Source organism: Plasmodium brasilianum, chromosome 13, assembly GCF_023973825.1.
Source record: "Plasmodium brasilianum strain Bolivian I chromosome 13, whole genome shotgun sequence".
NCBI classification, from domain to species: domain Eukaryota; phylum Apicomplexa; class Aconoidasida; order Haemosporida; family Plasmodiidae; genus Plasmodium; species Plasmodium brasilianum.
In genome coordinates this window covers 850317-873713 of record NC_090126.1, presented here as the reverse complement: position 1 = coordinate 873713, position 23397 = coordinate 850317, and the positions used below count along the sequence as shown (strand labels likewise).

The following is a 23397-nucleotide window of genomic DNA, read 5'->3' as shown; positions in this document are numbered from 1 at the left end:
TGCTTTAAAACATTTTTAAAGTGAATATATATCCGAATATGCAACAAAATAAAATAAAAAAAATAAATGAAAAAAATAAATGAAAAAATTAAATAAAAAAATTAAATAAAAAAAATTAAATAAAAATAAAGGAATAAAGCAATATAGTAGAAAAAATTACAAAATGACCGAATAACTTAATGACAGTGCCAAAATCAAAAAAACTTCCTTGTGCATAACCTACAATTGTCTAACTCGTTGTTTCAATGATATCCGCAAAAATGTATTTAATATTTTCCTTGTGTACTTTCTTTTTATAAATATGGTATTAAGCAAACGATGGTTGCAAATACGTCGTTTTCGTGTAAATATATATATATATATATATATATATATATATATATATATTTTTTTTTTTTTTTTTTTTTTTTCTGCAAATATTTGAGTTTTCAAAATAAATACTTTTTTTTATCTTAATTGATACATGTGTAAATTGGCGAATATTATATGATCATTTCAACCTGAAATTTCAATAAAACACAACGTATTAAGATGTATATATATATATATATATATATATGTATGTGTGTGCATACTAATTAAAGGAGAAATAAAATTCGTTTATTTTTGAAAACATTTAAAATGTGTTATGCATACACATGTAGGCAAATGTACATTCTTCAAAAGGTTAGTAAAAAAAAAAAAAAAAGGCGCATATTAAAAGTTCTCCCTTCCTATATGTCGAAATTTTGTTTTTGTTATGTTGTTCCTTTGTTCTTCTATTACTCTCATTTTGTTCTTCTATTACTCTCATTTTGTTCTTCAATTACTCTCATTTTGTTCTTCTATTACTCTCATTTTGTTCTTCAATTACTCTCATTTTGTTCTTGTATTGTTCTTTGTTTTGCCCGTTAACGTTTGAAAACAGGTGGTAAATACCGCTAAACTGTCAACATATACAGGGAATTCATACACATATATACTGGTTTGCGCATGCACGTTCCCATGTATACATATACGTAAACAAATTAAGCATTGTATATAATCGTGCACATACTTTATATATTTATGTTATGTATACATTTGCGTATACTATACCTATACTCGGCCTTCCCGTGCGTGAATATGTGCTTACATAGAAATTTACATAAAATGTTCACTTCAAAAAAAAAAAAAAAAATATACAAGATATGCTTACAGTACTTAATATGAACGACCTTTAACTGCTCATATGTGACGTACATGTTTGTATCGTTGAACTAAATGAGAGAATATTACCCTCAGAATGTTTGAATATTAAATTATATAAACAATATGCAAAAAATAAAAAGGGAAACACAACAACATGAAAAAAAAAAAAAACAAAAAAAAGTACGTTGCTCCTAATTCCAGTGTGTTGTTAATTATATAAGTAATAAATATTTAATTTCGCTATTTAACACATTAAAGTTCTTTTTGCATAATTATAAAAATGTGAATTAGAAGGAAACTATAATAAAACTCAGTCAACTGTACAGACATTGTATATGTCTCTAAATATTGGCTAGCTGAAAAATAAATATGCTCACTCTTTTAGCGTCAATATGAGTATATTAATGGAAAAAAAGATGGAAAACAAATAGGGACAAAACAGAAAACTAACGGGAATATGGCAAAAATGGCAAAACACGATAAAACACGTCAAAACTGAAAGAAATAAATTAAAAATCTTGATTAGCTCCAACTTTTCTTATAATGCAATGTTATAAAAATATTTGGAAAAACGTCAGTGATATTATAAAAACAATTACATGTGTATATGTGAATAGTCTAAATATATCTCCATATAATAGAAGAACGAATAGGGAAAATACTCAAGCGACGGAAAATGCATGACTCTCCTAGCAAACTTCACTGCTCTTTCATGTTGTATATGTTTGTATACACTGCTTTTTATTATTCACTTCTTATCAACATGCCTTTTAATCTCCATATTGAAAATAAAATAGTTCAAGTAGTATTAATATAAACGAAATATAATAAAATCAAATAAACAAAGCTGAGAAGAAACGCGTAATATTAAAATAAAAGTTCGTGATCATCCGATTACGCCGTTCGTTTGTTCGTTCGCTTGTTCGTTCGTTTGTTCGTTCGTTTGTTCGTTCGCTTGTTCGTTCGTTTGTTCGTTCGCTTGTTCGTTCGTTTGTTCGTTCGCTTGTTCGTTCGTTTGTTCGTTCGCTTGTTCGTTCGCTTGTTCGTTCGCTTGTTCGTTCGCTTGTTCGTTCGTTTGTTCGTTCGCTTGTGTGCTCGCTTATGCTCTCGTTTGTTTCCTCGTTTGTTTCCTCGTTTATTCTTAATTTATTTTGTTATTATTTTTTTTAATTACATTTCATTCCTTAGGGACTTCAAAAAATAGAGCAAATAGTCATTACGCAGAAAGATAAAAAAATTTTTATTCCTATCCTTATTTGTTATTAGTAATAATTTTCACTTGTAATTTTTGTAAAAAGCTACAAATAAATACATAGGTAAATAAGAATAGTCTACTAGCTGAACGAATTAGCAAAATAGCTAACTACACCATGTTTCCAATATATATAAACACTCTTGGAAATAAAAAAATAAATTAAAAAAAAGGAGAATATATCTTTATAAGTACTACTACTATTTATGTCCTTTTTAAAACGAGGGAGTCAGTCCACATAAAGCGGAAATTATAGGAATTTATACTCAGCTGCATATGTGCATATTCAGATACGTATGTGCCGACATATATATGCACAATACATACATACATACATACATGTAGCACTTAGCCTCATAACCCATTTACGTCAGTACAAAAATAACATGCCTCTAGTTACTGATTGCAAAGAAAGCTTAAAAATAATGCTACATAAAATTCTCCCTTTTTACTAATATATATAATTATTATTATTTAGCAAAAAAAAAAAAAAAAAAAAAAAAAAAATAATAATAATAAATACAAATATAAAAATCATCTAAAATTTAACAATGGGTAACACCATAGGCGTGGAATGTTCATTCGGTCATGTTCATGTGACGAGTATTTTAATAAATGAAAAAATTAGAAAAAAAAAAAATGCATATAGTTTGATTGGAAACACGTGTAGCGACGTTTCTAAGAATAATTACAGTGATAATAATAATGGGGGATTGAACAATATATGTAGTAATAATTATGCTTCACCATATGAGAAGAGAAAAGAAAAAGATGAATTCAATACACATGGTAAATCAAACAATGATTATTTAAAAATGCAAAAAGATATGTTTGTATATATGCTAAATATAAAACATATTATTGAAGGTGATGTCCAAATGGCTGTATTAAAAAATAATGCGGATATATGCGAACATGCACAATTTTCGCTAGCTCATTTAACCAACTTTTTTAAAGGGGAAGAAAAGAAAGACTTGCTTGATTGTTTTCCTATTTTTAATAATTTTGTGAAAAGCGAAGTGGGTATCAATATACAAACAGATGAAGCGATAAAAGTAGACATATATGGAAAGAGCACTATACATATGGACAATCACGGTGATGCTATTAATACTCTGAAAGGTGAGGATGAAATAGCCCGAATTTATTTCTTTACTGTACAGGTAAAACATATTGAGGAAGCTCTGTTTAAATGTACCAAAGACATAATAAAAAACGTAGCAGTAAATTTAACGGGGGGACAAAATTATTATATAGAGATCAAATTAAGAAAACTAATAGAACTTAAAAGTATGCACTATCATAAAGAAATAAAATGCATACAGAGTGCCATAAACTTTTTAAAGAAATTTTATCCTGGTTGTCTGTATCATTTCTTAATGTCAAAAGAGAACAATGAAGCAGTCAAGAATGGAGGAGATTCCATAAATGATAGAAATAAACTAAGGGAGCATCTTTTGAACAAAGAAGAAGCTGGTAATATATGCCCCTATCTAATAGTAAATGTAAAACGAGGTATTAGCTATCACCTAGTTAATGAAAAGAATATTATACAACGAATTGGTAGTTGCTTTATTAGTTATAAGACTATTCAAAATTTATTTTTTTTAATAACTGGAAAATTTTGTTCCTTACAAAGAATTTGTAAACTGGCTATTAATGGGATAAATCGAACTTTTGATATGACTGTTGGTGATATTTATGGTACATCTTATGGCAATGCGGGTTTAAGTAGCGATCTAACTGCGTCCTTTTTTGGTAATGCTCAACATATATCCAACATTAAAAGCTTATTTAACTGTTATGATGCGGATGTGGATGAGGATGAAAAAGAAAATGAAGACCATGTTGAAGAAGGGACAAATTCAAAAGGGGATAGTAAGGCACTGATAAATACCCATGAAGACGTGGCTAGCTCTACTTTTGAAACAAGTACATGTGCTTATTTTAGTGATAGTAGCATAAGTACACTTACTGGAAGTGATAATAGCAGTACCCATTTTTTTACTTCAAAAACTCACAATAATTTGGCGTTTAAATATATGAAACGGAACAATAACAGCGGTAGACCTTTTTTTTTAAATTTTTATAGCCATTCTAGTTATACATATGAGAGCTGCATAACTGAGCAGGTAAAACCAATATTGCAAAAGGAGGGTGAAAAAGAAGAAGCAAATACATTTCTGAGGAATTCCATAAGTGATACAGAATTAAGCTTAAATACGCAGGAAAAAATAAAATGTATTAAAAGGGGGGTAAATAAAAATATTACTATGAATAGCTACGAAGACAAACGAGGTCTTTACCCCTTATTAAATAAAAAATTTAATGGATTAAAAATTAACCCCTTAACGAACATGCGAAAGTTCGAACAAAATTCTGAGCAAATCAGAAAAAAAAATTTTAACAAAGTAATAAATTGTTGTTCAGGAAAAAATACATTTGAAAAGATAAAGTGCGTGAATGAAAATAAGAGTGAACAGTCTAGTGCCAATAACGAGTACGGTGAGATAAATAATTTTTTTTTGGAAAATAAAAATGAAGGCGCTGAGAACAGACTTTTCATTAATAACAATATTGGCAATAAAACTCATTGCAGGAAAAAAAAGCGTACAGTGAAATTTAATAAAAAGGAATGCGATTTGATGAAATCGTTACTGTCTATGGTCATATTTAACTCAGCACAGCAGTCATATATACATAGTTACTTATATAATGTGAAGCACATTGTTTTTTCAGGTATACTTTTGGACAATGAAGCTTGTTTACAACTGATGAAAATTTATATAACGTTCATGTATCATAATGAGCAGAAATTATATTTTACCAAAGTTTCTCCTTATGTTAGTAGTTTAGGGGCTGCCTTGCAAATGTTAAGCTGTTTTATCTGATTTAACGAAACGCATGGCTTTCAACGAAATTCACAGCATTCATTTTGCATAAAAGATGGGTATAACTCTTATACGGTGTATCGAAGTACATACATACATATATATATATATATTATTATTTTTTTAATAAGCCTGATTTGTTTGTTACCATAATTTTGTTACGCGCGTGTGCATATATATACCTGTGTATATTTTTGTCTATACGCCTATGTATGTACATATGTAAATACGTCCGCACATGTGTATGCAGTGAATACGTGTTTACCCTCATTAACCGTTCTTCTTACACATTTTGTGTAAATTGAACTTGCAAATAATTTTAATAGAATTGCCTGCACGGGTCAGGTTTATTTCACATAAGTACTATTAAGTATATGTATACATGTATGTGTGTATATTTTCATTTGCGTTACATTAATTTTTATTTATAAAAACTTAATTATAAAAAAAATTATGTTATAGTTTTTTTTTTTTTTTTTTTTCTCTTTTATTTTTCCTTTATTTTTGCTGAATTTTTCGTTCATTTTCCCTTTTTTAATGTTATATAAAACTTAGTACAAATCATTACGAATTTAAAAATTGCCATTAAAATTTTTCAAAAACATGACAACATCATAACTTTATGTTAGTAATATTTTTAAAATTTCCAACTTTTATGTTTTCCCTTCATAAGCTATTATATAAAATATTTTCGAGAGTTAATAAAGGAATATCCAAAAATGAGAAATAAACGTTACGTTTGTTTTATAATATCATGCACATTTTTGATTTATTTACTATTTCACCGCATTCCTCTATTTCTCCTGGGTAATTTATCACTCCCACTTTTGTAGTAACGAAATAATATTGTTCCTAGTATGCTGTTTATTCATTTATTCATTATTCATTTATGCATTATTCATTTATGCATTATTCATTTATTCATTATTCATTTATGCATTATTCATTTATGCATTATTCATTTATGCATTATTCATTTATGCATTATTCATTTATGCATTATTCATTTATGCATTATTCATTTATGCGTTATTCATTTATGCGTTATTCATTTATGCATTATTCATTTATGCATTATTCATTTATTCATTATTCATTTATTCATTATTCTTTATATATTTATTTATTCATTTTTTATTTTCATTTTATTTTTTTTTTTTCCTCTCCTTTATACCAAAATTTCACTATTAATGGGGAATTATTTTATATTTTTTTATTTTATGTGTTCACTTTTTTTTTTCTTTTTTTTTTTTTGTCCCATCGGTACCAAAAAGAAGTTTTATTTTATAATTTTTTACTAAAATTCAAACAAAGTTAAATGGTAAATAAATAATGATAAATATGTTTCATATAAATGTTGAATTTTGCTTATGTATGAAACATGTATAAATACGTATGGAATTAGGCTTAACTAGAAAAAATACATAAATGTAGTGAAGGTGTACTTTTATTCATGCATTCATTTGTTAACGCATTTGTTCATTTGTTCATTCGTCCATTTGATCATTTGTTCATTTGTTTATTCGTTCATTTGTTCATTTGTTCATTTGTTCATTTGTTCATTTGTTTATTCGTTCATTTGTTCATTTGTTCATTCGTTTTATTCTTTTTTTTGTATAACTTTTTCTTTTTTTTTTCAAGAAATTGTAAATGAAATAAAGAAATTAATTATATAATTTAAAGTAGTTCTGTGCAAATTAATAATAATAATTTTTATGTTATATTACAGCTTATCGTAATATTTACTGGATAGAAAAAAAAAAAGAAAGTGTATGTATGTATGTATATATATATACAAACATGTACATACACACGTGCATACGCCCATACAGTAAAGAATAATGAATAACTCACTGTAGTGTTAATTTTTTGGTATATATGATGAATTTCACACTCGTAAAATAAAAGAATATATGCATGTGTATTTATCCATCGATGTATATTTCTACTTATTAAGTGAATAAGTAATCATTGTTTTAGTGATAAGTATACATACACATATATATATATATATATATGTATGCCAAATATATAAGTATTAAATGTTAAAGTTTTAAACCAATCTCCGGTGAATGTATTAGTATAAAACGTATTAGTATAAAACGTATTAGTGTAAAACGTATTAGTATAAAACGTATTAGTGTAAAACCTATTAGTATAAAACGTATTAGTGTAAAACGTATTAGTGTAAAACGTATTAGTATAAAACGTATTAGTGTAAAACGTATTAGTATAAAACGTATTAGTGTAAAACGTATTAGTATAAAACGTATTAGTGTAAAACGTATTAGTGTAAAACGTATTAGTGTAAAACGTATTAGTGTAAAACGTATTAGTGTTAGACCTACTAACGTGAAACGAATAAGTTTTAAATTTATACGTGTTTGTAGAATAATTTTAAGTGGAGAAAATGGGCCTAGGCCATCTTAACATAGAGAAAAGAGAGCAAAGAAATATTACAAAGCTAATATAAATATAGGAAGCGATGTATGAACTAAAAAGTGTAGGGAATCGAAGTGATGATTATGATGATTGTGATTCAACACGAGAGTCAAAAATATTAGATATGGAAGAAGGAGAAAGCATAAAAAAGGGAGATATTTATACAAAAAAAGTAAGTATAAGCAGTTCAAATTTTTTTGTGGGTAATAATAAAAGTACTTCAAATGGGGAAAAAAAAATGAAACAAATTAGTGACAGTAAGACATTTAAAAGAAAAGTAACAACAAAAGATATTGTTAATTGCCCTAAAGAATATCATGCTAATTTTATTAGCATGTTTTTATTTATAATAGGTAGTGCTTTTTTTCGGTTTCCAATATTGTATGTAGCTGGTTGTATAATTTTTGCAATAGCAAGTGCAATGTGTTTATATAGTAATTTAATAAGTGCAATGTATGTTAAAAATAAAAAAAAAAAAGAATTTTATGGATTTTTATGTTACATAGCAGGATGTGCAATTTTCATACTTGGTTCTGTTTATTGCTGCTTTAAAGATGATTATTTTGCTGTTATTACATTTATTTTGGGAAGTTTTTATTTTTTAGTTGGAGCAATATTTTTTTTATATAATTTTAACCTACGTAATATAAAAGGTGTGAAATATCAAATTGTAATTGTGTATATGTCAAATCTTTTTGGAGGACTTATATTCACAGTTGCTAGTATTATGTTTTTTTATGAGCATTTATATAATTATGCTTGTTACTTATATGTTGGAGGAAGTATATTATTCACACTAGGAACATGGTTTGATTATATCATTCATGTGAGGAATACTTTTTGAATTTTGACTATAGACGTTTTCCTGAGCACAGTTTGGATGCCTTTAAACTTAGCATTTTGTTAAATTGGCACGTACACAAATTTAGAATTTTTTTTTTCGTCATTTGGAACCTGCCATTTGTAATTTACCATTTGCTGCATGGCTAGTTAACCAAATTTCCCATTGGCCCCTCGAACATTGAAGATCCACCGTGGATCATCAATCAAAGAACAGTTTTTGTTAATCTGCTAATTTGACAAATCCCCATTAGTCCAATTTGTGCTTTTTTTTTTTTAATCCATTTTATTCATTTTTTTGTGTTATATATATATATATATATATATATATATATATATATATATATATATATATATATTGTTAATAATTCTTTTTTTCTAATATTATGCAATTATACAGAATTAAAATTTGGTGATAATATATGTACCATGTGCTTATCACCATGTTATTCTTTTAACATTCATTTAATTATTTCCCTTTTTTATACAATTTTAATCAATGTTATTATGTTAATGTACAGCTTAAAAGGGATCAATTACTTTCCTTTTTTTAAGCCTCATTGTGCTGTAAATTTAAAAAAAAAAAAATTTTATAACTCTGCAACAAGTACTATACATATATGAATGATGCATATATATGTTAGTGTACGTACATTTGTGTGTATATGTTTCTATGCATACATATACATACTTACATTTGTTTGGACACTTTTGCATACATGTGCATATTAACATGTAATTTCACCTTTTTTAACGCGCTCATTTATGCATTAAACGTGTCCTATGATAAATGTATTAATTTAAGAACCATTTGGAGAAAAAAGAGGTAGTATTTGTTTTATTTTATTTTATTTTTTTTCTTTTCATATGTTGTTATTATACTATTATGTTCATTTCTATATAACAGAAAGAGCATTTTCCAGACGGGAGCATTTAAACTTGAAAGAAGTGCAATGTTCTTTCCATTGTACCAGCATTTTTATAAAACCAAAAACAAGCTTGTGTATTTCCACAAATGTTAGAAGCACATATAATACTACTCATACATGTCAGCACAATTGTATGTTTAACGAAAATGAAAAAAAGTATAGGATCAAAAAATGAAACAAAAAAAAAAATTGATGTTATATTGGATAAAATAGCTAGCTACGTATGGAGAAAAATGTTATAACATTTTGGAACACTTAGAAATAAAAAATAAAAAAATTAAGTAAAAATCATTTTTGTTGTGTTAGATGGAATTTTTCAATAAAGAAGGGGAAACAAAATGAATATGAAGGAAAAAATGTACAGAAAAAGAGCAACGAAAGGTACTTATGGCAAGTAACAGTACAAATACATTAACATAAAAATATATATGTATAAATAAATGTGTGTATATATTGAGGGGGGGGGAGAGAGCAAAAAACGTGCAGTTGAAAATATGAAGAATTCCCATCAATGAAGGGTTAACCAACGATATTGACAGCCAAGTTCAAAATGGGAAAAAGCAAAAAAAGCTAAATTAACCTAAACATATCCTAGTTTTTTGCTACATTGCTTTTTATTTGAAGTTTAATCTAACCGTATACATCTACAAATATATATATATATACATTCACATATGTTACACGCACGCACTTGGATGAGCGTCATTTTTGAAGTGCAAATTTCGATCAGACGTTAAACGATGTTAAATGATGTGATAAAAAAATTATGTAGATCAATTTGTTACATTTTTTTTTTTTATTATTTTATTATTTTATTATTTTATTATTTTTTATTATTTTATTATTTTATTATTTTATTATTTTTTATTATTTTATTATTTTATTATTTTTTATTTTTATTTTTATTTTTTTATTTTTATTTTATTTTTTTATTTTTATTTTATTTTTTTGTCCCTCCCCTTCTCCTCCTTACCCTTTTTCAAAAACATCTTATTTGTTACTTTACCATTTCTTCTGAACAGAATGCTTATACTCGGACATAAAATTGGAAGGTGCGTAAAAATTAGAAAAGCGAATTTTCCGAAATTTATGAACTTCAGTTCAAATATAAAAAATGACATATATAATCAGTATGAGACTTTTATAACTATAGGAAATAAAAATCCTGAACAAGTCATAAATTTATTGAACGAAATAAATAAGGAAAAGGGATGTGACACTGAGTTAATAAAAAATATTACGAATCATATATACGACTTTAGTGAAGACTTTTTTTGTCCGCAATTAGTTAAGGTTTTAGAAAATTATGTAATGTTAAAATATTCGGATGAAACCTTACTAGCAATGGTATGCAACCGAATAGACGACTTGGTAAGTATAAAATCTTGTTTAAGAACAAAAATAATGATAAATATTTTTAAACAACTAAATTTCCATCATCCGTTGGTTAAACTTCCATTACTGTCTCAACTAAATGATAATATTAATGATTATAAAAATGAGTTAGTTTCTATTATAAAAAATATATCTTATTTATATGTAGATACCTGCACAAGTCATAATATTATGAACCGTGTAATAGTAAATTATGATTATTATGACAAGGATATATTTACCATATTTGAAGCTTTTAGTAGGCTAGATGATTATACAGAAATGTTTATCGATTTAATGGTAGAAAAAGTACAAAATATAGAACAAAGTAATAGATGTTGTAGTTTAAAAGATTTTCTTAAATTCCTCAGTGCATATAAGAGAATAGGATTAAATGAAAATACATATTTACATACACAATTTGAAAAAAAAATAAATAATATTAAATTATTATCTCCTAGTAATATTTCTTATATTCTTCTGCAAATGGTATCAGCCAAATATAGAAATGAACACTTATTTGAATTGTTAATGATGAATATAGAAAATTATATAAACAGTAACAGGGGAGAAACAAATTATGAAAAGACAAATTTATTCTTCTATGATTTGGCTAGTTGTAATGAGAGGAAAAAGAGAAGTAAAAGTGCCAATTGTGCTATAGTTAAAGGAGGAAAGGCGATAAAAAGTGAAAATGTAATTGATAAGGATGAAGAATTACGAATTTATGAAAATACTTATAGTTCCATTTGTAACAGATACATTTTATATTTTTTACCTTTTCATTTACTTTTGCTAATATTGTTAGATTATGATAATAAAAATATATTAATGCACTTGCTTACCATATGTGTAAGTGACTATCTGTCCTTATATGATACATCAGATTTGATTAAATTGTTATATGCCCACACTCTTCTTCTAGTAATGATTGGAAAAAAGGATAATAATAAGAGTAAAACTGCAAAACTAGAAGGAAACGTTTTACATATATTCATGGCTCTTCAATATGTATATAAAAGTGCTACTATTAATGATCTGAAAATATTACATAATTGCTTTTTATATCATCATAATATTTTTAAAAATAATAGCAGCAAATTGAAAAAGCTACAAGACGATTTGTTATATACAGAATGCTTTTCAATATTGCCATCATCCTATTCTAATTTAAAGTTTGAACAGCTAGAAGTGGTCAGATGTGCTAGTTCATCATATTTGAAAAATGTGAACAATGATTCGATTTATTTTTACTTAAATAAGAATGATTTCTTTTCATCAAACCAGTATCATTATGATAACTTGTTGTTAAATGTTAGGCTCAAAATTGATATTTTAAAAAAGCGTCACAGTACTAGTAGTCTGAAGATAATTTATAAGGAAAACATCATTAAAAGTGAGTAGTCTTTTGCTTCTTATCGAGTTGAACAAAATTTTGTGGGTGTATGTATATAGCAGGGGAAAAAGGAATGTAAAATAGATATTTTTTTTTTTTTTTTTTTTTACTTTTTTTGTATGCAATGAATATAGGATAGATGGGATATTGGATATGGGGTGCGCTTACAAAATTGTAGTAAATGGACATCAGTTAACACACCAATGAAAGTGAAGTGGTGCTCACACAAATTTCTGTATTTACTCAAACGATTGGAAGTAAGGGCAGAAATTGGGCGCTGAAATTTATCCTTTAAAATAAGTCGCCCTACTGCAGACCATTGTAGGTATGGACAGTGTCAGTCAGATTTGTTTGCAGTAATAATATTTTCACATGAGCATTGCAGGAATTACTAATGTTATGACGTTTTATTAGCTGAGTGCCTTTATTTTATGACCGTTCATTTTTTTCTGACATGTACAGGAAAAAAGGTTTATATTTTTAGTATCTTTTTTTGGGGGTATTTCAGATAAAAATACTTGAATGAAATAGACCTTCACTTTGTCTATATATTTGCAAGTGTATCCCTTACTTTGTGAATATTTTGAATTATTATATGTGTAATTAGCGAAACAATATTTTTTCTTAAAATGACCACATGAGCGATTTAGCAAAACGTTAACTTTTAATTTTTAGATGATGTACAGGATTGGAGATGCAAGAGAAAAACGTCCTGGGCCTGCTCAAGGGGTACGATAGAAAAAGAAGGCACTCTCTATATATGACACTCGTACATACATATGTATATGAGCACGTATGTGAGCACGTGTGTGCGCATGTATGGACATATGAATGCGCGTGTACACGTTTTATGTTTGCATGAAATTGTGCGTGTGAAACAAATACATAGCTAGCCATTTTTTCCGGTGCTTGGGAGACTTATCATCATTTTAAGCAGTTTATATTATGTATTGCAACAACTGCAGTATGATCATACATTTAAATTAAAAAGCGTTTGATTAAAAAATCTTTTTTTTTTAAATATTAAATTAGTTGGTATTTAAAATGTTCACGTGGGTGCTGATGCGCACGTGACTGTTCATACGCTTCTGCACAAATTTTGTAAAGTGTATGTAAGTGTATATGTGTTTATGTATATATATATATGTGTAAATATGTATAAGCGTGATTTAGTGCACGCGTGCATGTATTTATTTATTTTTTTTTTTAAAAAGCAAAACAGGCTATAGTTTTAAAAATCAACGAACTTATTCAAAAAAGGGATGAGGCAAAAATACGCATATTCACGTAAATGTCAATGCGAATGCCAATTTGAATTCTAATTACATGGTGCATCCTCAAAAATTTTACTTAAAAAGAGGGGATTAATAGAGTGCGGTCAATTCTGAGCACAAGTAACATGTCAAATCCTCTCGTGTATGATCTAATGTATAACCAATAGATTTCAAATCTTCTATATATGGTGATTCATTTTTCAAATATAACAGAATTTTTTGCGTGTTGTTAATTTTTGAAAGCAGATGTATTTTCTGTATTAAATGAGCGAATATATTTTTATCCTTTGCATAAATATAACAATGATTATCTTTTCTTTTTTCAACTTTCACCAATCCGTTAATTTCATTTTTTGATATATACAAAATTACATTATATATATCGTAATCACAATTACACAAATCGTACGCAAATAATTTTGTTTTTATATTTTCTATACTGGTAAAGAAAAAGGTACTATGGTATAATTCTTTGTAATTTCTTTGAAGAAACTTAAGAATTAATTTAACATCATATGCGTGAATACATCTAATAATGGGATGGGAATCGTCCCACGTGCGCATATATGTTGTTGTATCCTCTGTGGTTACTGCTTCATTGTGCTCGGATGAACAGGGGAAAAACACAAAATCGATAGGATAGTCCTTTGCATACGCATCAAAATTAATGGTATTTTCACTTGTACTTCCGCTAACATGCGCTGCTTTAGAACCAAGCTCCTTTCGTAAGGTAAACCTAGCGTCGAGTGCAACGATATTACCCCCAGACACAAAGAGCGGGTTAATATCACATTCATTTATGTAAGGAAGCAAATCTGCAATAAGTTGTGAGAATTTTATAATTGTAGTTATAAGTTTTGGCATTTCACATTTTTTAAATCTAGACGATTTTCCTAACAAGGCATTATATATTTTTGTGTTTTTAATTGTATGATGCGTATATGAAAAGGTAAGTGGAGGTATCAACAATACACTATCCTTAAATATTTCGACATATGAACCTCCAGATCCAAATAATAAAACAGGTCCAAAATGTTTATCAAAGTAATAACCTAGAATTAATTCAATTCCGTCATCTGTGTTTACCATATTTTGTATAGTTACCCCTTTAAACTCTTTTTCTAGGTTATACTTTTTAATATTGTCATATATTTTTTTATATGCTTCTATTAATTCTTTCTTATTACTAATGTTCAGTATAACTCCTCCTATGTCCTTCTTATGTGTTATAGTATCTGAATATATTTTCATTGCACATGGGAAAGAAAAGCTTTCACATTTTTCTATATCATCAAGCGTTTTAAATATTTTAGTACCTACAACTGGTATGCCATAACTTTGCAATATCATTTTTGAATCATATTCATTCAAGATGAAATGCTCTTTTTCTATGGACTTGTATATTATATCAACTGCCGTTTGGATCCTTTCCTGCAAACCCCTACTACCTGAGTTTTCTCCAGCTAAGCGATCATTTACATTTCCTCTATTTTGGTCTCTTTTACCCAAGTACTGCTCCCGTATTAGCTCATTTATGTAGTAATTTTTGTCCGAATCAGCTAAAAAGTCGGGAATTTCTTCATATAAACCCTGTATGTGAGTAATATTTTCATGCATTTTTAGCAAGTTTTGAGCTGAGTGCTCAGGATAAACGAAAGTTGGCAAATTGTTTTTGTTGAGTATGGTGGTAGACTCTTCTAATGATGTACCTCCCAAATAATTGCACAACAGTATAACATTATCTTTCATGTGTTTATCATCTTTAATTTTAATAATTTCTTTAGCAGTGTTCAGAGGATCTGTTACACTCTGAGGTGATAATAAGAGTATAATATTTTTATATTGACCATCTTTTATTAATGCTTCTATCGTTTTTTTATATAATGATGGCGATGCATCTCCTAGTATATCTACAGGATTAGATTTACTCCATGACTCTGGTAAGAATGTGTCTAATTTTTTTTTTAATTTTTCATTTAAATTTGATAATATACCATTATTTTTCACAATATTATCTACTAAGAGTACTCCTGGTCCACCTGCATTAGTTACTACGCATATTTCATTAGTTTCTGGATATTTTGTACAATTTAAAATTTTACACATATGAAATAATTCTTCAAAATTTTCTGCAACTAGAACCCCTAATTTTTTCATAGATGCATAAAAGATTTCATAATTTCCAACCATAGAACCCGTATGTGAAATGGCTGCTTCTGCTGCTTTAGCGGTTTTACCGCTTTTTAAAAGAATAATAGGCTTATATAAACATACTTTCTTACATACAGATACAAATTTATTCAAATCACCAATGGATTCTACATATAATAATATATATTTTGTATTTATATCATAAAAAAGATATTCAACTAGTTCATAAAATTGAATATCACACATAGAACCTACTGAAATGAAATGGGAAAAACCAATATTATGCTGAAGTGCTAAATCTAATGCAGCCGAACATATAGCACCACTTTGTGATAGTAAAGAAAAATGCCCTTTCAATATTTCATTATCTGCAAATGATGCATTCATATTATGATATGAATTCATAATACCTAAACAGTTAGGTCCTATTATTCTTATATTACCTGACTTTGCTACTTTTAATATTTCTTTTTCTAATTCTAACCCTTCTGCTCCTGTCTCTTTAAAACCAGCTGTTATTATTACAACTCCTTTTACATTCTTACTTTTCAATTCTTTCATTACATTCAATACATGATTCCTTGGTACTGCTATTACTGCTAAGTCTAAGTTACCATCTTCTATATCCTTTACACTCTTATAACTTTCTCTGTCATATATTTTACTACCTTTACTGTTTATATAATACAATTTGTATGTATTATTCTCGCCTTTGAGTAAATTATTTACTATAGAATTACCAACTGACCCTTTCCTTTCTGTTGCTCCTATTATTCCAATACTCTTAGGCTTAAAAATGTAATCTAAGCTATTTTTAAAATATGCATTTTGTTGTACATTCTTATTATATCCAAGCCACACACTGTAGTAGTTTTTTGAGATGAAAATATTCTTTTTCACTTTCATGGTACTCTCTTGCTCTTTCCACAAGGGAGGCCCCTCGTGTGCACGAATGTGAACGTTTGCAAATTGGTATGCGTATGGAAATACGTAATTGTATATAAATATGTATGTATGGGTAAACACGTATGTGTGGTTACATATGTAATTGTGTATAAATATGTATATGCGAGGGCGTACATGTATGTACTTCTATGAGAGTACCGTTACACACATATACATGCATATATAACGTAAAACACGGATTACGCTTATACAAACTTACGCGTGGACAACTATACATACGAACATACATGAACAGGTGGATAAAAGTCGCTCCAAATCAATTTAATACACAAATGATAAAAAATAAGCTAGCAAATCTATTTTGTTCTTTTTATTTTTGTAAGATCACACCTAAAAATGTATATATACTCAAAAGTGCAGCTTCTAGTTTCACTTATAACTTGTAATCTCTCTGAGGAGGATACTTCTGCTTGTACACTGCGTCAGTTCAGAAGTTAGCTTATAGGTAGTGTTCACAAACATGGAGTTGAGCGTATATGTGTATAAAAGTATACATAAGTATATGCATTCATTCATGTATATTTTGCGTAAGCATGGCAATGCTTTTTCTTTTTTTTATACCTCCTCTTTTTTTTTATTCTTTCTCTCTCTTGATACATAAAAATTTCCGAAAAAGGAGCTCGAGTTAAGAGGACAGTAATACAAGCACATACCCACTTATACTACGCAAAAAATGGAAAATAATTTTTACTTCATATGTTTTTTCGGTTTATAGGAATAAAACGTAAAGGAAAAAAAAATAAAATAAAAATGAAATTAAGTGAAATAAAATAAAAACAAAAAACTAAAAATGCATAAATTTTATGTAAAAAAAGGAAAAAATTCTTAAACTGGTAAGTACATGTGCGTATGTATATGTAAATGTGTCATAAAGAAAAATAAAAAACGGTGCATTGCATGTTGTCATATATGTATATGTATATGTATATGTTTATATTTATATATATGTGTATGTATATATATATATATAGATATATATATATATATATAGATATATATATAGATATAGATATATACAATATTTATTTTATTTTTTTTTCTAAGATTGGACTATTCCTTACAAGGAAATATTTCGATATTTGTATATTTGAATATTTCATTATGCCAATACTGCAATAATGCAAAATGGGATTAAACTTTTTTTTTTTACATATTTCTTTTCCTTTATTAAAATAAAAATAAAAGAACAAGAAAGAAGAGTAAGAACCTAGTTCAACTTCTGTGTAGCGTTTTCAGTAAAATATTAGCGTGGTATTATATATATTCTTATTCAACTATTGTTCCTTTTGCGCTTTTTTATTTCCATAAAAAAAAATTGTTCAAGTAAAAGAACATTAAAATGTATGCATATAATAGGCTCCAACAGCACAAACTGATACGCAGGAAATGGTAAACTACATACATTTAACATGCATACATATATATGCATATATATGTATATGTATGTATATATATATATATATATATATAAGGATATATATATTTGCATGTATATATATGTATAAGTATGTATATATATACATTTATGTGCACAGCCTTTAATATAAATAAGTGGGTGTCTTTAGCAAAAGGGAAGAGCCTGTTATCTTTCTTTACAACACAAGAAAAAAAAAAAAATATAAATATAATAATATTCCCCTTCATACAAATATATATCATTTTTTACATGTTTTTGAAAATGTTTCAGTACTTTGTCAGGTGAGATATATAAAATAGGGCATTTTTATAAAAGTACTGCGCGTTCTTTGCTATTTTTAATTTCCGACAATTTCGTTGTCATAATTTACAACATTATGCTTTAATTTACTATTATTTACTCTATTTTATTTATTCATTTATTCATTTATTCATTCATTTATTCATTCATTCATTCATTCATTCATTTATTCATTTATTCATTCATTCATTCATTCATTCATTCATTCATTCATTCATTCATTCATTCATTCATTCATTCATTCATTCATTCATTCATTCATTCATTCATTCATTCATTCATTCATTCATTCATTCATTCATATTCATTCATTCATTTATTCATTCATTTATTCATTTATTTATTTATTTTTTTTTTTTTTTTGTTGTTGTCTTTCTCATATTTTAATGTTTACACGCGTTTATGTAGAATGTACAATCCGTCTTTTCTAATTTTTCCTTTTTCTAAAAAAATATATTCAATTTTGTAAAAAATCAAGTTCTTTCGTTTTGTGTCCCTGTAATATGTGAGTGTTTACCATCCATTTGTTTGTTCCACCTGCATCTCGGGAATGTAAATGTATACAGCTAAAATGCGTAATCGTTTGTGTATCATGTTCATGTGTGTATGTAGGTAACTGTAAATACCTATTTTCACAAATACAATACAGCATGGCCATGCATAATTCTTTGGGGGATACAACATGTGGCACAACTGATACAATTCGTTGTCATGCTTTTACAAAAATTCCAAAGTGGTCCGACGTGTATATATATATATATATATATATGCAGATACACGTAGATACGTGCAGATACATGCAGATATATGAAGGTATATATATCCGTATAAACACTGTTCGAACTAGTTAATCCATTGTTTTATATATTACTAATAGCGAAACGAGCTAGCTATTTCGAAAAAATGAAAGTTCGAATATTTGTCATATGGTGATAATTTCTTTTTTCACGGCTACCAAGCTCAGCTCACCTATAACGTTATGCACACGCGTACGTGTATAAATAAATATACATATGAACGCGTGTATGTATGTATATATGCATACACGTATGTACTTGCTTACGTAAGCGGGGTAGTTAAAAATTGACGCGCTAGTCTTCATAGCCCAAATTGCAGTACCATTCTGATCATACACACACACACACATAAACTTACAAACGCGCATACACATACCCATACACATACAAACGCACATCCCCTTTTAATGGTTCTTTTCTCGTTCTACAACCTCCGGGTAAAATTTAATAAAAATAGTTGTGTTATAATTATTATCATTTTCATATATCGTATGAGCAGTTACCTCTGCTTGAAATTCCGAGCTGCACAGGAAACCCTCGACAATTCCTGCAGCAAAGGAAGCGCAATTTATATTTCCATAATCTTTTGGTACGTTTATAAATTTGTTAAGTAAAATATTTTTATCGCATATCATATATTCATATATACTGTCCTGTGATTTAAGTAAATCCGAAGAATGCTGGAATAAATATTTCCATACATATTTTGAAATAAATGTAAGTATATTAATAATATTTATACTTCTTTTCACTTTATTTTTATATGTTAGGTATTCATTTAATTTATAGCCTACGCGTAATCCCATTTCGTGTAAACAATCTTCGATCCTATAACCTCTTTTACTTTTGTATAAACAATATTGCACCATTTCACTGAATAAGATACTAAATGCGCTTAGGCTCACATCTTGTTTTACTTTATTTAGCTCTTTTTCTACAGAAATTTTGTTCTTGTTCATATTTGTTTTTTTAGTTATTAATGTTGTGTGCGCGTGCAGCGTATACACTTATAGTTTCTTACTTATTGTTACTCAGTGTTACTTAGTGTAGGTTAGTACAGCTAAGTGCTACTTACTGTTACTTAGTGAAGCTCAGTGCTACTTAGTGTAACTTCGTATCACTTGCGCTTCTCAATGGACTCTATGATTAGTTAATGCATTAATAACTGTGCCTAACTCTTACACATTTAACGAGTAACAATAACAAATAATAAGAACAATGAATTACAAATAATTACAATGTATCTTTTTAATTTTTACATGCCTTGAACGAGCTTTTAAAATTTGTTTCCCCCTTCATAAATCAATGATATTATGTACTATTTTTTTTTTTAAAGATCGAGCCCACCTTTTATTTGCATTTACGCGATAGCTGCGATATTGTTTGCGCTGCAGTATCCCCATATTTAAGCATTTTACGACATGCTCAATGGATTATACACATTTGCGAGAATATTATATGTATATACTTTTTTTTTTTTTTTTTTTTTTGCTTGCCGTAAAAGCTTTATTACTTTCTTACTTGCGTAAAATTCTGCACAGCCTTACGGAACAGTTCAGCCTATCATTTTTTGTTTATATTTGCTAACAGCACTTTAAGTGAAAACAATATTAACGTTATAGAATTATTTTGTTTTTTACCAAAAAAATAGTGCCTTACTGCTTGTACTCATTGTGCTTGTGTATATATTTACATATGTACATACATGAGTACATATTTGAGTACATACATACGTACAAATATGCGTACATATATATATGTATATATATATACATATTCATACATATATATACTTACAAATATACATGCATATACATAAACATATACATACATAAACATATACATACGTAAACATATACATATATATATATATATATACCTACTTGCACTTTTCGGAGAAGGGAAAAAATTAGCAAAAGGAGAGCATTACATTTTGCGCCTGTAATTCTCTGCTTTCATATTTTTGTTATAAAAAAAATTTAGACAATAATGTTGTGTGCACTGGAGGAACAAAAAAAATATAAAATAAATTTAATATATTTGGCTAGAAAAAAAATAAAAAATAAAAAGGAAAAAATAAAGAGGAATAAAGAAAAAGCAAAAAAGAAAAAATAAAGAAAAAAGAAAAAGGAAAAAGGAAAAAGGAAAAAGGAAAAAAGAAAAAGGAAAAAGGAAAAAAGAAAAAAGAAAAAGGAAAAAAGAAAAAAAAAAAGGAAAAAGGAAAAAAGAAAAAGGAAAAAGGAAAAAGGAAAAAAGAAAAAGGAAAAAAGAAAAAGGAAAAAGGAAAAAGGAAAAAAGAAAAAGGAAAAAAGAAAAAACAATGTCTTCTCCACTTTTAATATACTTTTGTGTAATAAATGACTAATTCGAAAAGAGCATTATTTAACATACTATCACACTTGGAATGATTTAACACCAAAATGAAGAAAATATAATATCTTGCTAAGAAAGACACAACTTTTAAAATGAAGGGGAGAAAGGGAGAGAGAAAAATGGATTAATTGTTTCCTCATAATTTGAGAAAATATCATTTAATTTTATTATGCCGTATTATGTTTTAATGTGCTTTATTTTATTTTATTTTATTTTATTTATTTATTTATTTATTTTTATTACTAATCCTTTATAGGAAAATTATTTCAATCAGAAATAAGCTACAGTTATTTATATATTAATTGGACGCCAAAAAAAGGAAAAAACGAAAAAAAGAAAAAGGAAGCTCAATTCTTTAAAGTTGATTAAATTTACGAAATTTCATCTATGCATAAAATTAAATAGTACTTAAAATAATAAATGCGTTAAGCATTTATACCCCTTTTGTTCTAAATCATGTTATATTATAATACACAATGTATCACCTTTTAATAATTGTATAGTTTATAATTAATATGACCTATACATAATACATATTTTTCCAAGTTGTATGCACACGTGTAATACCATAACATTTAAAAGAAATAAATTGAAAAAAAATAAATAGTGGATAATAATATTGATAAGATGCAGTCCTCCGTTCGTTTGTTTCCATATGGCATATAATATATATATATATATAAACTTTTACAACCTCTTCACCAAGTTTGGGCATATGTACAATAAAAATAATGCACCATAACATTATTTACGTACAAACTAAAACATAGAATATGCAAAAGAATGAATAAAATACAGGTATACAAGTAATTTTTATATATTATATATCATTAATTATTTCAATAAAACTTAACAATTAAAAAAAAAATACGTAATTGTTTAATAATTCCTTATAGATAGGATAATCTTTACATCATACATACATAAACAAACATATACAAATGTGTACATACATAACAAAGCCCATCCCCTCATACTTTTATTTTATACCATGTTGCGAAATTGAGAAATTAGGAAAAAAGGCGCTTCGTCATTTTGACATACACACATATATGTATATATATAAACATATGTTTAATATACATATGTATGCATGTGCATACATGTGTTTATGTAAATATATTATAACTCCTTACTGTTGTACCTATTGATAGAATGCTTAAGTTACTTGTTATATACATACATATATACATTTATACATACATATATACATACATATATACATACATATATACATACATATATACATACATATATGTTTTATTAAAAACGAAAATACAGTAAAATTGAAAAAATAAATAGTGTTAAATAAATAGAGAACCACCTTTATACGCACATCTTGAAACATATATTTTTAAAAGTAGGATTATTAATGTAAGAACATACTATACAATGCTAATTAATTATATTTATTATATAAAATTGTATTTCCATATATATCATATTTATTACGAAGTTTCAATATATTCTTATTTTTTATATATCACAATATTAATAAACCATTTCGCACCAATTACAATTTTTGAAAAAATTAAAAAGATTTCATTTTTAGTAGGTTACAAATGTATAAACTACCTTTAAATTTGCAAGTGTTAGGAAAATTACAATGATTTAATATTGCTATTATTATTATTTTTTTTTTTTTTACTTTTGAATTTTTTTATATTTTATTTTATTTTAAACATAGAAAAGCTTTTTTTTTTCTTTCAAAAAAAAAAAAAAAATATATAACCGCTTTTTCTCATATTGCTTTATTTTTTACTCCTGTAGAAAAGTATATTACAAATGTATATAATTTATATATATGAACTTCTAAGTACTTAAA

General features: G+C 27.1%; 5 protein-coding genes across 5 annotated transcripts; 3 read left to right on the top strand and 2 right to left on the bottom strand.

The window, feature by feature from the left end:
* Positions 1 to 2973: 2973 nt before the first annotated feature.
* On the top strand, positions 2974 to 5313 carry MKS88_004866 (pantothenate kinase 2; the record flags this gene model as incomplete). Its single annotated transcript, XM_067218077.1, has 1 exon — positions 2974 to 5313. One exon carries the CDS (start codon positions 2974 to 2976, stop codon positions 5311 to 5313), a length of 2340 nt encoding a protein of 779 aa, XP_067071246.1.
* A 2485-nt stretch (positions 5314 to 7798) lies between these two features.
* MKS88_004865 (uncharacterized protein) lies at positions 7799 to 8599 on the top strand (the record flags this gene model as incomplete). The annotated part of the gene is made up of 1 exon (XM_067218076.1): positions 7799 to 8599. The coding sequence occupies one exon, from the start codon at positions 7799 to 7801 to the stop codon at positions 8597 to 8599; it is 801 nt and encodes a 266-aa protein (XP_067071245.1).
* A 1948-nt stretch (positions 8600 to 10547) lies between these two features.
* Positions 10548 to 12302, top strand: MKS88_004864 (uncharacterized protein; the record flags this gene model as incomplete). Its single annotated transcript, XM_067218075.1, has 1 exon — positions 10548 to 12302. One exon carries the CDS (start codon positions 10548 to 10550, stop codon positions 12300 to 12302), a length of 1755 nt encoding a protein of 584 aa, XP_067071244.1.
* A 1356-nt stretch (positions 12303 to 13658) lies between these two features.
* On the bottom strand, positions 13659 to 16625 carry MKS88_004863 (succinyl-CoA ligase; the record flags this gene model as incomplete). The annotated part of the gene is made up of 1 exon (XM_067218074.1): positions 13659 to 16625. One exon carries the CDS (start codon positions 16623 to 16625, stop codon positions 13659 to 13661), a length of 2967 nt encoding a protein of 988 aa, XP_067071243.1.
* Positions 16626 to 19603: 2978 nt separating this feature from the next.
* MKS88_004862 (trafficking protein particle complex subunit 5) lies at positions 19604 to 20158 on the bottom strand (the record flags this gene model as incomplete). The annotated part of the gene is made up of 1 exon (XM_067218072.1): positions 19604 to 20158. The coding sequence occupies one exon, from the start codon at positions 20156 to 20158 to the stop codon at positions 19604 to 19606; it is 555 nt and encodes a 184-aa protein (XP_067071242.1).
* Positions 20159 to 23397: the final 3239 nt, after the last annotated feature.